The 11,744-nt window shown below is 44.6% G+C and overlaps 2 protein-coding genes across 4 annotated transcripts in view; one reads left to right on the forward strand and one right to left on the reverse strand.

The window, feature by feature from the left end:
- LOC117958237 overlaps positions 1–11,744 on the reverse strand; it is an 859,617-nt gene that overhangs the window by 85,080 nt on the left and 762,793 nt on the right. The gene's annotated exons all lie outside the window — the stretch shown is intronic.
- Positions 322–11,744, forward strand: part of LOC117958257 (keratin, type I cytoskeletal 13-like) — a 21,861-nt gene continuing 10,438 nt past the window's right edge. The window contains exons 1-7 of one of the 3 annotated variants that reach the window (XM_034894577.1): positions 326–773; positions 1,541–1,623; positions 1,710–1,866; positions 3,282–3,443; positions 3,632–3,757; positions 3,987–4,201; positions 5,147–5,341. In XM_034894577.1, coding sequence (XP_034750468.1) covers positions 384–773; positions 1,541–1,623; positions 1,710–1,866; positions 3,282–3,443; positions 3,632–3,757; positions 3,987–4,201; positions 5,147–5,258 — 1,245 coding nt within the window. In that variant the 5' untranslated portion in view covers positions 326–383 and the 3' untranslated portion in view covers positions 5,259–5,341. Of the gene's footprint in view, positions 774–1,540; positions 1,624–1,709; positions 1,867–3,281; positions 3,444–3,631; positions 3,758–3,986; positions 4,202–5,146; positions 5,342–11,744 lie in introns of those variants that run through there. The other 2 variants (XM_034894576.1, XM_034894575.1) reach the window with 2 other exon arrangements.

Below are 11,744 nucleotides of genomic sequence, written 5' to 3' on the forward strand. Positions count from 1 at the left end.
AACATGAGGGCAACATGAGGGCAACATGAGGGCAACATGAGGGCAACATGAGGGCAACATGAGGGCAACATGAGGGTAATTAAATCGTTTTGCATCCATTTGTATCATTTGCATCCTTTCAAGTAAAGAGAGACTGTGTCAGACTGGAGGAGAAGACCTTTCAGCTGCAGATGGCTCCAACCTGCTGGGCCAGTCTCTTCAGCTCCGACCGGTTTGCTCTCCGGGCCCCGAGGCATCAAGGGACCCACCAAGCGAGTTTGGCACCCCCTACCCCATCCCCTCCTTGGAACCTGCCCCCGGTCTCATTGTGAGCCATAAAAGAAGTCTCGGCCCCAGCAGCTCCTCACTCTCGCTCAGAGCCGACGACCAGCCGACCCTCAGCCATGACCTCCTTCTCCAGCCACAGCAGCCTCATGTCCTCCTCCTCCCGCCGTGTCGGCAGCATGGGGGCCGGCAGCGTATACGGGGGAGCCGGAGGGACCGGGATCCGGGTCTCCAAGGCCTCCTCCTCCTACTCCTCCTCCTCCTCCTCTGCTGCCGGTGCCGGCGGAGCCTTCAACCTGTCCGACGCCGTCGACATCTCCGACAACAAGAAAGTGGCCATGCAGAACCTCAACGACCGCCTGGCCACCTACCTGGACAAGGTGCGCAGCCTGGAGAAGGCCAACGCCGACCTGGAGCTCAAGATCAGGCAGTTCCTGGAGAGCAGGCTCAAACCTGCGTCCAACGACTGGACCGCGTACCACGTCCGCATCAAAGACCTGCAGGACCAGGTGAGAGCAGAGACTCTGGACTCTGAAGGCATTTTCCTTAATTTCTACATATATCCTTAGATCTCCTCCTAAGGTCTTGGTTCATAACAGATCCCATGTGTTGATAAGGAAATATTCAGAGTAAACTCAGCCTTCTCGAGTCCCACAGCGTTCACAGATCATTCAGCCAAAAAGCTGAAAAGTTGATGTTCACATTTTAGAATCCTTTGATTATGCAGAAGCAAATGACAAGCTGTCATCCCTGTCTTCTTATCCACGGTGTCCTCTGAGGACACGACAGCAGAGATTCTACCTGTTCCACCAAATCCAAACCACATTTCTGCGCTGTGTCAACGCTAAAATATTAAACCAGACATGCGTCCATGTGTCTCTCGTCCACAGACTGTCCTATGTTATTTACTTATCAACTGTAGACACTGCTTTTGACTTGGAATCTGGACTCAGGCTATTTCTTCTTCATAGTGAGGCCCAATAGAGAGAAGAGCAATATGTAAAGAGATAATCTTCTCTAAAGCTGGAAAGTTGTTTGCTTTTTGGATTTCCTCAAATCTTTTGTGTGAAAACATTGACACCTTCAATCATTTGGACGAATTGTTTTGGTGCTTGACATTTTTACCAAAAGTCTTTTGTTCCCAGAAGTAGTGAATACCATATGAATAGAATAGATGAATCTCCAAAGGTCTAAAATTAAAATGTTTTCATATTGCTTTTAAAGTAGGAGTGCTATTCTCAGAGGGTTAACATTTATAACTTTCTAAACTTTTCAGATCAACGCCGCTACTTGTGGGAACGCCGGCCTCGTCCTCGCCATCGACAACGCCCGGCTGGCCAGCGACGACTTCAGGATTAAGTGAGTGGGAGACTTCCTGTCCCATCCAGACACCATCAGTCATCAACATCCATTTCTGGAAGTCATTCTCATGTTTATTTTATCAGGTTTGAGAGCGAGCTGGCCATGCGCCAGTCGGTGGAGGCCGACATCGCCGGGCTGAGGAGAGTCCTGGGCGAGCTGAGACTGACCAAGACCGACCTGGTGATGCAGATCGATGGTCTGAGGGAGGAACTCATGTTCCTCAAGAAGAATCACGAGGAGGTGAGAGCGCTAAAACCAGACTAAAAGATAAATTAAGCAGTGATGAACGCCAGCATGTGACACCTACGCACAAATTAACAAAAAAAAAAGAATTACTACTTTGAAAGTGGCGGCAACGTTTTGAGAGTTTTTGTGCATCCTGAAGTCATCTGAAACGTGTTTGATAATTGAAAATTAACGCAAAATCCAAGATGGCCGACATCCTGCCAGGCAAAAACATTTCATAAAACTTGTATATGTTCATGAAGATTAGCACCATGTTCCCACCAAATTTTGTGAACATCAAAGAAACTCTTTCCGAACCATGGTGGTTATTAGGGGTCGCTATAGACCCCGCCGGGGGCCACGTCTCTGAGCCTTAATACATAAAATACTGTAAATGGAAGTCCGGTACCTTTACTGTAAAAAGTATTCACAGTAACTTACTGGATAATTGTTACAGTAAGTTACAGTAAATTTTACGTTAAAGTTATTACAATGCAAGCCCCTTAGAAATGTGATTGCACAGCAGAAAATGATACGTTATCCCGCACGGACCTGTCAAAGTCCCCTTTATGGTCTAGCGTGGTCTGAGATCTCGAAGTATATTTCAAGATGACATGCATGGCTACAGAAACATATCTGGTGGAGATATGCTTCTCCATACACGCTAAAAGTAGTGATTATATTCATGGAGTCTGGTGGAGATATGCTGCTCTATACACGCTAAAAGTAGTGATTATATTCATGGAGTCTGGTGGAGATATGCTGCTCTATACACGCTAAAAGTAGTGATTATTTACATGGAGTCTGGTAGAGATATGCTGCTCTATACACGCTAAAAGTAGTGATTATTTACATGGAGTCTGGTGGAGATATGCTGCTCTATACATGCTAAAAGTAGTGATTATTTACATGGAGTCTGGTGGAGATATGCTGCTCTATACACGCTAAAAGTAGTGATTATTTACATGGAGTCTGGTGGGTTTAGTGATGGTGATTTCTGTTTCATGTTAAACTAAAAGGATCTTACTCTTTAACTAAAGGGTCTATCTCTGTAGGGATCCATCCCATAATGTTGTCACACACATAGAATAATAATCTGATTCTGTCAGCAGCCACATACAATGGCTACAGTAAATATTTTTGAATGACTACGTTGAGTATGCCTCAATTGTGCAAATCTTCTTTTATTTCATTTCATTTTAATTTATTTCAATTACTTTTCTGTTTTCTAGTGTTTTGTGTTTTTCATAAGAAGTTGTGGGTGATTAAAAGGAGGGCTTTATTCTTTACTTAATGTCTTTTTTAAATTGGTGCCCTAAGGAAACTTGATAAAGATGTTTTCAGATAAAAACCACAGGTTCCTGGTACTTTGGTGCTCGGGTGCTGTTAAAAGATTAAAAGACAGAAGATTAACCGGCGTCTTCCTGCAGGACCTGCTGGCCCTGAGGGCCCAGGTGGGGGGCCAGGTGAACGTGGAGGTGGACGCGGCTCCCCAGCAGGACCTGTCCGCCGTCATGGCCGGAATCAGAGAGCACTACGAGACCATGGCTAACAAGAGCCGCCAAGAGCTGGAGTCCTGGTTCCAGACCAAGGTGAGGCCAGTTGTGGTTTAGGATAGTTTTCAAACTCTGTGGTTTTTAAGATGTTAGCTTTTAACTTATTTTTAGTTAATTTAGTTTCTGCCTCTGGGACCGTGATCTGGGATGTGTCTCAGATAACATCCTGTTGGTCTCTGGGACCCTGATATGTGACCAATAACACCTTTGGTTCTTCTTCCCAGTCGGCCGAGCTGAACAAAGAGGTGGCTGTGAGCACCGAGACCCTGCAGACGTCCAAGTCCGAGATCTCCGAGGTCAAACGGACTCTCCAGTCTTTGCAGATCAAATTACAGTCTGAGAACAGCAAGGTAATGAAACACTAAGTCTTCATCACGTCATCAAATGTCACATTGTTTCTGCATGTTGCAAAATCTAGAAACATAAAAACCCCAACGATGTGAAAAGGTTTCCCTTCAGTCTGTTACTGACGACTAAAACACGATGACCGTTGAAGTTCAGGTTTGAGGTGTTAAAAGGTCCTAAAGGGCGTCTTACTGTCAATCAAAGTGACCTGACTGTCCTCCTCATCTTCAACAGAAAGGAGCTGTAGAGGCGACTCTGGCTGAGACCAAGAGCCGCTACGCCAACATGCTGGCAGGGTACCAGAGGCAGGTGGGGGGGCTGGAGGAGCAGCTGTCCCACCTCAGGGCCGACCTGGAGAGCAGTAGGGCCATGTACGCCGAGCTGCTGGACATCAAGACCAGACTGGAGATGGAGATCACCGAGTACAGGAGGCTGCTGGACGGAGAGAGGTGAGCTGAGTCTACAGTCATCCATCGCCAAACCCACCAGACTCCATTTAAAAAAATCACAACTTTTATCAAGAACACACTTCATTCAAAGTGGACAAAACCTAAATAAAACTATTAAAAGACGTCTTGGTTCATCTTTCCACTGTTCCTACAATCACCACTCTGGTCTGGTTGGAATAAACTCTTAATTTACCCATTTACATGTTGAGATATGCTGCTCTATACATGCTAAAAGTAATGATTATTTACATGGAGTCTGGTGGAGATATGCTGCTCTATACACGCTAAAAATAGTGATTATTTACATGGAGTCTGGTGGAGATATGCTGCTCTATACACACTAAAAGTAGTGATTATTTACATGGAGTCTGGTGGAGATATGCTGCTCTATACATGCTAAAAGTAGTGATTATTTACATGGAGTCTGGTGGAGATATGCTGCTCTATACACGCTAAAAGTAGTGATTATTTACATGGAGTCTGGTGGAGATATGCTGCTCTATACACGCTAAAAGCAGTGATTCTTTAAATGGAGTCTGGTGGAGATATGCTGCTCTATACATGTTAAAAGTAGTGATTATTTACATGGAGTCTGGTGGAGATATGCTGCTCTATACACGCTAAAAGTAGTGATTATTTACATGGAGTCTGGTGGTTTTGGTGATGGTGATTTCTGTTTCATGTTAAAGTAAAAGGATCTTACTCTTTAACTAAAAGGTCTATCTCTGTAGAGATCCATCCCATAATGTTGTCACACATTTAGAATAATAATCTGAGTCTGTCAGCAGCAACAACACAACATTTAGTTGACGCTGAAAATCTGTATTGTAGGGTTACATTACAGCTTGTTTCTACCTGATGCTGAACATTTACTTTTAAAATTACTAAACCCACTAGCTTAAGTCTCCTCAGTCAAATTTTAAATTATTTATTTTCTTTCTGCAGCACCACCAAGACCGCCACCACCACCAAGACCTCCTCCAGCACCACGACGACAAAGGTGATAGTCATCACAGAGGAAGTGGACGAACATGGAAACGTGATTAAAAGCAGTTAGATGCCAAAGAAACCTGAATCAGACGCTGGACCGTGTTAACAGGGTCCGTCTCCGGTCCTTTAATAAAGACCAACCTGACGTGGTTTCTGTGGTCCATGTGTCTTTATTTCACACTGACGGATGTGATGTTTTGTTTTTATGAACCCTCGTGTTGTCTTCCAGTCACAATTGAAAATCAACACTTTGTTGATGCTTTTCATCGATGCTTTTACTTTTTCTTACGTTTTTGTCACTTTTTTCAACATTTTTTTTCAATGTTTGTCACTTTTTCAACACTACGTACCACTAACTTTACCTTTATTTTTACAGTTATTTTTTGAATTTCTGGTCAATAAACCTAATTTATGGGAAATTATACCTAATGTTTGAGTTAGAAAAGCAGAAATTAGGAATTATTGAGACTAAAATTAAAGGAATGGATGTTGATGATAATCACAGACTGGAATATGTCAACTTTTACTCAATACTATTTCAACAACACTTCCATTTGTTTTACAATGCTATAAAATTGAATAAGACGCCCCAAAATTAATGAAAGTAGAGATTTGTACTTGGCAAAGAGCGTTGGGTGGAATCAATCATGTTATTTTGGGAAATTAAAAAGAACACTGAGATAGGACAACATTAGGACAACATGAGGACAACATGAGGACAACATGAGGACAACATGAAGACAACATGAGGACAACATGAGGACAACATGAAGACAACATGAGGACAACATGAGGACAACATGAAGACAACATGAGGACAACATGGGGACAACATGAGGACAACATGACGGTTAACGAGACTCATCTCCGATGTAGGTTACAACTTATGAAGAAAACCAGAAAAAAAGCCTTTTTGTGAACATAGAAAAATTCTTTAGATCTTTAAGTCCAGCTCATGAAAAAATGGGCCAAAAACAAAAGTGTTGCATTTAAAATGTTGGTCTGTGTATTTAGATAAAGATACACTCGGAGTGGTCAATTGTCTGTTTTGTGTAATTGCATCAGTTCTAATTTTGGAGACACAGATGTATTAATTGTGTTTTTGTGGCCCTGTTGCTTGCTCTGGAGGAAATTACTAGAACTGTTGGGTCCTTGTAAATCCTGGAGTGTGGTCTAGACCTGCTCTATCTGTAAAGTGTCTTGAGATAACGCTTGTTACTAATTGATACTATAAATAAAATTGAATTGAATTGAATTGTATTATTGGAGTGTAAGGTGTAAATTGTGTTGCCACAAAACCGACTGCAGGACCCCGGAAGAACAGCCGGAGCTGATGCTGACGGGGCTCCAAATGAACAAATAGCTTCATGTAACGTAACGTGATGTCCAACCCTATCCCTGATTTCCTGGGAGTGTTTTTTTGTAACCAACTCATGTAACGGGCGTTCATTAATGTACAAACGTTCCACCCTGTTGCTTTGGTCTTGCTCTCCAGCCAGTTCCTGGAGAGCAAGACCAAACCGGAGGCCCACGACTGCGATGCGTTCTACGTCTGCATCAAAGACCTGCAGGACCAAGTGAGCACAGGTAGAACAGCTGATGAACTCTAGGGACCGAAATGTGTCCCAGGGCAATGAGTAAAGAGACTGGAACTTGGCTCTTAAGCTGAAAAGTTCACACCCAACTTTGGGAATTCCACATATCTCTTTATTGAGGAATCCAAACTTTACTCATCGGGACGAGGAGTTTTGGTGCTTGAGATGATTTTACCACCAAATACCAAGATACCAAGTATAGGCTTCACAAAGTATTCACAAGCCAAATTATAGTCTTTATACACGTTAACAAAGGTGAGCACAGATGTAGGGGTGGGGACACAATCCATGACGATACACAGACGCCAAGTATCAATTGTTGTTGCACAATATAAGTTGTTCAATATAAGTTGCACATGTTAATATAAATGAGATGAAGTAAGAGAAAGTTTTCCTTTGGGGGACATCGTTTAAAGTTGCAAAAACAGGAAATGATATGCACTCTCTCGCAGAATATAGAAATATCTTCCAAAATCCCAATGATATTTAGTTGTAACACATCTCATGATCGTATCGTGGGGACTCTTGTAGCATCTCATTTTTAAGAGTTCCAATAAAACTAAAACAGAAAACCAGAGAAGCGTTACACAGAGCTCCGACTTACAATTATCTTCATTATCAATTATTCTGCCATCCTGCAATTATTGTGTTTAATTACTTAGTTTATTGTTTCACACAAACGCTTACAATTTTAATTTTTTCACATATTTAAGTTTTTCTAACACATATACACACAAAAACACACACACACACACATACACACCCACACACCAAAACACACACACACACACACACACACACACACACACACACAGAATTGTTCATTTTTGTTTAAAAAAAAAACCACACCCACCCAAATTATGTGTTTTGGTGCCTTTTCAGCTTTTATTTTGAAAGGACAGCAGCAGACCCGCTGTATGGAGGAGTAACCCTCTACGTATGGGCGCCTGTTCTACCGCCTGAGCCCCCCGGGCGCCCCAGCATTGTTTATTTATGAATGTTGTGATGTCATCGTGTGTTGGAATGTTCCTTTTTGATGTTAGATGACAGGCCGGTGATGTCACTGAGCTCCATCAGAACCTTCATATACCGGTCCCAGCCCTTAAATGTCATTCTACACGCAATCAGCCTGAGAGACGTGCTGCTACCACAGGAAGGAGAAACAAGTCCAGCAAATCACTTCAACATGGAGCTGCAGGACGAGAACGTCAAATTCCTCAAGTTTAAAATAGAGGAGCTCACGTCGAAAATTACACGGCAAGAGCTGCACTTTATTGAAGTAAATGAGTCGAAGATTTTGAAAATAGACTCTCTAGAGACCAAAGTCGAGTCTCTGGAGACAGAGCTGAGGACTCACAAGGAGGAGGCGGAGGAGTGGAAAGCCCAGCTGCTAAGATTTCAGGATTATAGAGCAAAAACGGCCCAAAGAGAGTCAGAACTCCACCAGCAGAGAAGTGAGAGCGAGGCGAACGCCAGGAACACCTTGGAAGAACTGAAGGGTCATTATGAGTCTGAAATAGGGAGGATGCAAGAGGGGCACGACAAGAGGCTGGTGGAGGAGAAGGAGGCGTGCCGAAAACTAAAACTAAAGCTAAGGATCGCCAAAGAGTGGTCAGGAAGACAAGCTGTAGAGTTGGGAGAACTTGGAGCTATGCTGCCCCAAGTGGAGACGGAGTACAAAGACAGACTGGAGGACTTACGCTTACAGATACTAGATAAAGACGTCTTCATCGACGCAGAAGAAATATTGAAGGAATGCACGCGACTCAACGTGTTAGCGAAGCAGAAAGAACTGGAGATGAACATCGAAGACCTGAAGAAGACAATCAGTGGTCTGAGAAACAAGGAGGATCTCAGCGGGAAGGTCTCCGTGTTGGAGAGGACAATCCAGGACAGAGAAAATGCCATTGGGAAGAAAAACCTGGAGATGTCTCATCTGATGAAGGACAACAAGCAACTGCAAGAGGCTTGGGCGAAAGAGAAGGACAACTTCCACAGCGTGGAGGAGGACCTGAGAGTGGCGCAGTCTGAGCTCAAAGACACCAGAGACCGGCTGAACAAGACGCTCCGGGAGAACGCCGACCTGGGAGAGACCAACTCCAATCTCAAGGACAAAGTGAGAAAATGTGAGCCAGACCTGATCCAGGAGAGAGAGAAGAACAGGAACCTGACCACCTATGTGTTGCGCTTCAAGGCCGATCTGCAGGCGTGCATGGACTTCATCTCAGAGCCCAAGATCTTCGAACGCAAAGTCCTCAACGTCAAAGGACACCACATGGACACCGAGTCCAAAGTGCCGATGGATGGAAACACCGAGATGGGTCTGAGAGAAGCCATGGCCGCCAAAGATCAGCTGATCGAGAGTTACAGACGGTGCCACCAGAACTCGTCCAGGGAGCAGAAACTTTGCCAGGAGCAGCTGGACTACGTCAAAACACAACTCACAGAAACAACTCGGCTTCTTCAATTAGCGAGAAATACGCCGCTGCAGCAAGTAAAGTCGTGGATGAATAAAAACGTCCTGCGAACAAATAGGGTTGCTCCAGTAGACGTAGAGGAGCCCCCGTCCCGTCTCCCGGGGGACAATACTGTGCACCGCCGTGCAGACAACACAACGTCCTCACAGCCACGTCCTCATCCAGAGGATGGCATCATTCACGTCAAGCCGTTTGTGGAGGGTCGTCTCCCAAAAGTTGACGTCTAAGACCCCCCCCCCCCGTTTACATTGTGCACCATCTCCACTCCACCTTGACCCATGAGACCTCAGAGAAAGGCAGCGCCCGGTCTCCTTAATGCGGTGGGGCATTATCAGAGCCCCGTGGGGGCTCAGGGTGGGGGAGGGGTGCGTCGGCGTGGGCGGGACTCCGAGTGATTCGGTTTCCTCCCGCACGCCAAATCAACTGTGAAAGTTTAAATTGAATAAAGATTATTTTTAAAATCAACAACCTCAGCTTAAGTCCTGTTCCTTTTTCCTGCATCTGTGAAACGTCCCGTATGATTTCAATCATGGAAATGAAAAGGACAGAAACCAGCGTAGCAGAACGCTTAGAGCGCCAGCTATTTTTAGGTGCACCCTTGCCATGGTAACATGTAAGCTTTAGTAGAAGCTAGGTAGCACTGCCAGCTGCTCTTGAGCAAGGCACCGTACCCCCCCCCCCCCCCCCCCCCCCCCCCCCCCCCCCCAACCGCTCAGGGCGCTGGTTCAGCTGGCAGCCCCCCCCCCACTCTGACATCTCTCCATTAGTGCATGATTAGGTCCTGAGCATGTGTGTGTATTTCAGGCCTGTGTGTAGTGATTACTAACAAAGTGTACAAAGAGTGTAAATTGTACTTTCCCCACTGGGGATTAATAAAGAAATCAAAATTAAAAATAAATTCAATTCAATATCGTTCACGTTGCACTGTGATTGCTCCGATGCTGCAGGAAATTCCGCTGATGCATGAATACTTCCAAAACAACACCTGAGTATGACATGACCAGGATGTGGAAATATCTTGTTAAACACTGAAAATATTTTGTATATCTGTGTCCTAACTGTCACTATCGCACCAAATGCTTGGTCTTGGGGGGTTGTGGGTCTGTCGGAGGGATTCTGGGACAACGTCTGGTAGAACTTCACACTGTAAACGAGAAGTAACTCAATCTTTAAAGAAGAAAGATGTTCAGTTGTCTTCCTTCCTGCTCAGATCCAGTCTGGGACTCATGACGCCGCCGTCGTCCTCGCCATCAACAACGCCCAGCTGGCCACCGATGACTTCAAAGCCAAGGGGGTGTTTAAGTCCCTTTTAGACCGAGACCATCTGATTTATTCTGTCTTTTTTTGCGAGTACCTTCTTCCAACAATCATTCCAACAAATGGTTGTCGTGTTGTTTCTCCAGGTAGCTCGAGCTGGCTTGTGCCGGTCGGTTGGCGCCGGGCTGAAGACGCTTCTGCAGGAGCTGAACCTGGGCCTCAGGAACCTGGAGGTTCTGGTGGAGGGTCTGAGAGCCGAGCTGATCCGGCTGAAGAAGAACCATGAGGAGGTGAGACCACTGAAACCAGACTTTAACCCTCCGGTGGTCCTCGGGTCCAATCTGACCCCCCTTTTCTTTTTCACCAAATTATCATAAAAACAGATTGGATTCCTTCCAACGCTCTTTATAAATACAACTGATCTCTTTCATTCCTCTGATCTTAAGAATTAGTCTCAATAATTCATAATTTCTGCTTTTTTAACTCAAATATTAGGTATGATTCTACATAAATGAGTGTTATTGACCATGAATTCAACAAACTAGTGTAAAACTAGTAATGTGGTGGTAGTGAAAACTAGGGGAGCCCTGAAGAAATTTGTGACTTTAAATTAAAATTCTGCTATTTCATGTTATAGTTTGGACTTCAAGCTTTTACTTCAGACTACATTTCATAGTTCTGACTTAAAAAGTTTAAAGGTCCAATGTGTAATAAATGTCCGGGAATAAATCCATAAATGACCCAAATTCATTTGTAATAAAGCAACTATTTTAAACACTAGCTGTTAGGATTACATATTGCCCGTTTAAGCAGGGGCTGAGGTCAAGACCACCTTAGTCAAGTCCAAGACAAGTCCAAGAACAGGATTAGTCAAGTCCAAGAGAAGTCTAAGAACAGGACTAGTCGAGTCCAAGACAAGACCGAGACCAAAAAGGTTTGAATCCAAGTCAAGACCGATTCCAGGACAGAAAAAAAGGTCTCAAAACGTTGCCTGGCAACGCGGTATCCAGCCCCATCGGGCTTGGACCCCAACGTGGTTCAGAATGAAAATCTAAAAACATCCATAGAGACCCTGCGGGGGTCTGGTTCGTGGCATTCTTCTTTTATCACTAACTCAGTAACAACAACCAGATGTTTCCCTGTCAGTTACTGCAGGTCTCTAGATTAAACTGATGGTGTAGGCTGCCCCCCTGTGGCCGGGTGGGGGGGGGGGGGGGGGGGGGG

Source organism: Etheostoma cragini, chromosome 15, assembly GCF_013103735.1.
Source record: "Etheostoma cragini isolate CJK2018 chromosome 15, CSU_Ecrag_1.0, whole genome shotgun sequence".
Taxonomy (NCBI): Eukaryota; Metazoa; Chordata; class Actinopteri; order Perciformes; family Percidae; genus Etheostoma; species Etheostoma cragini.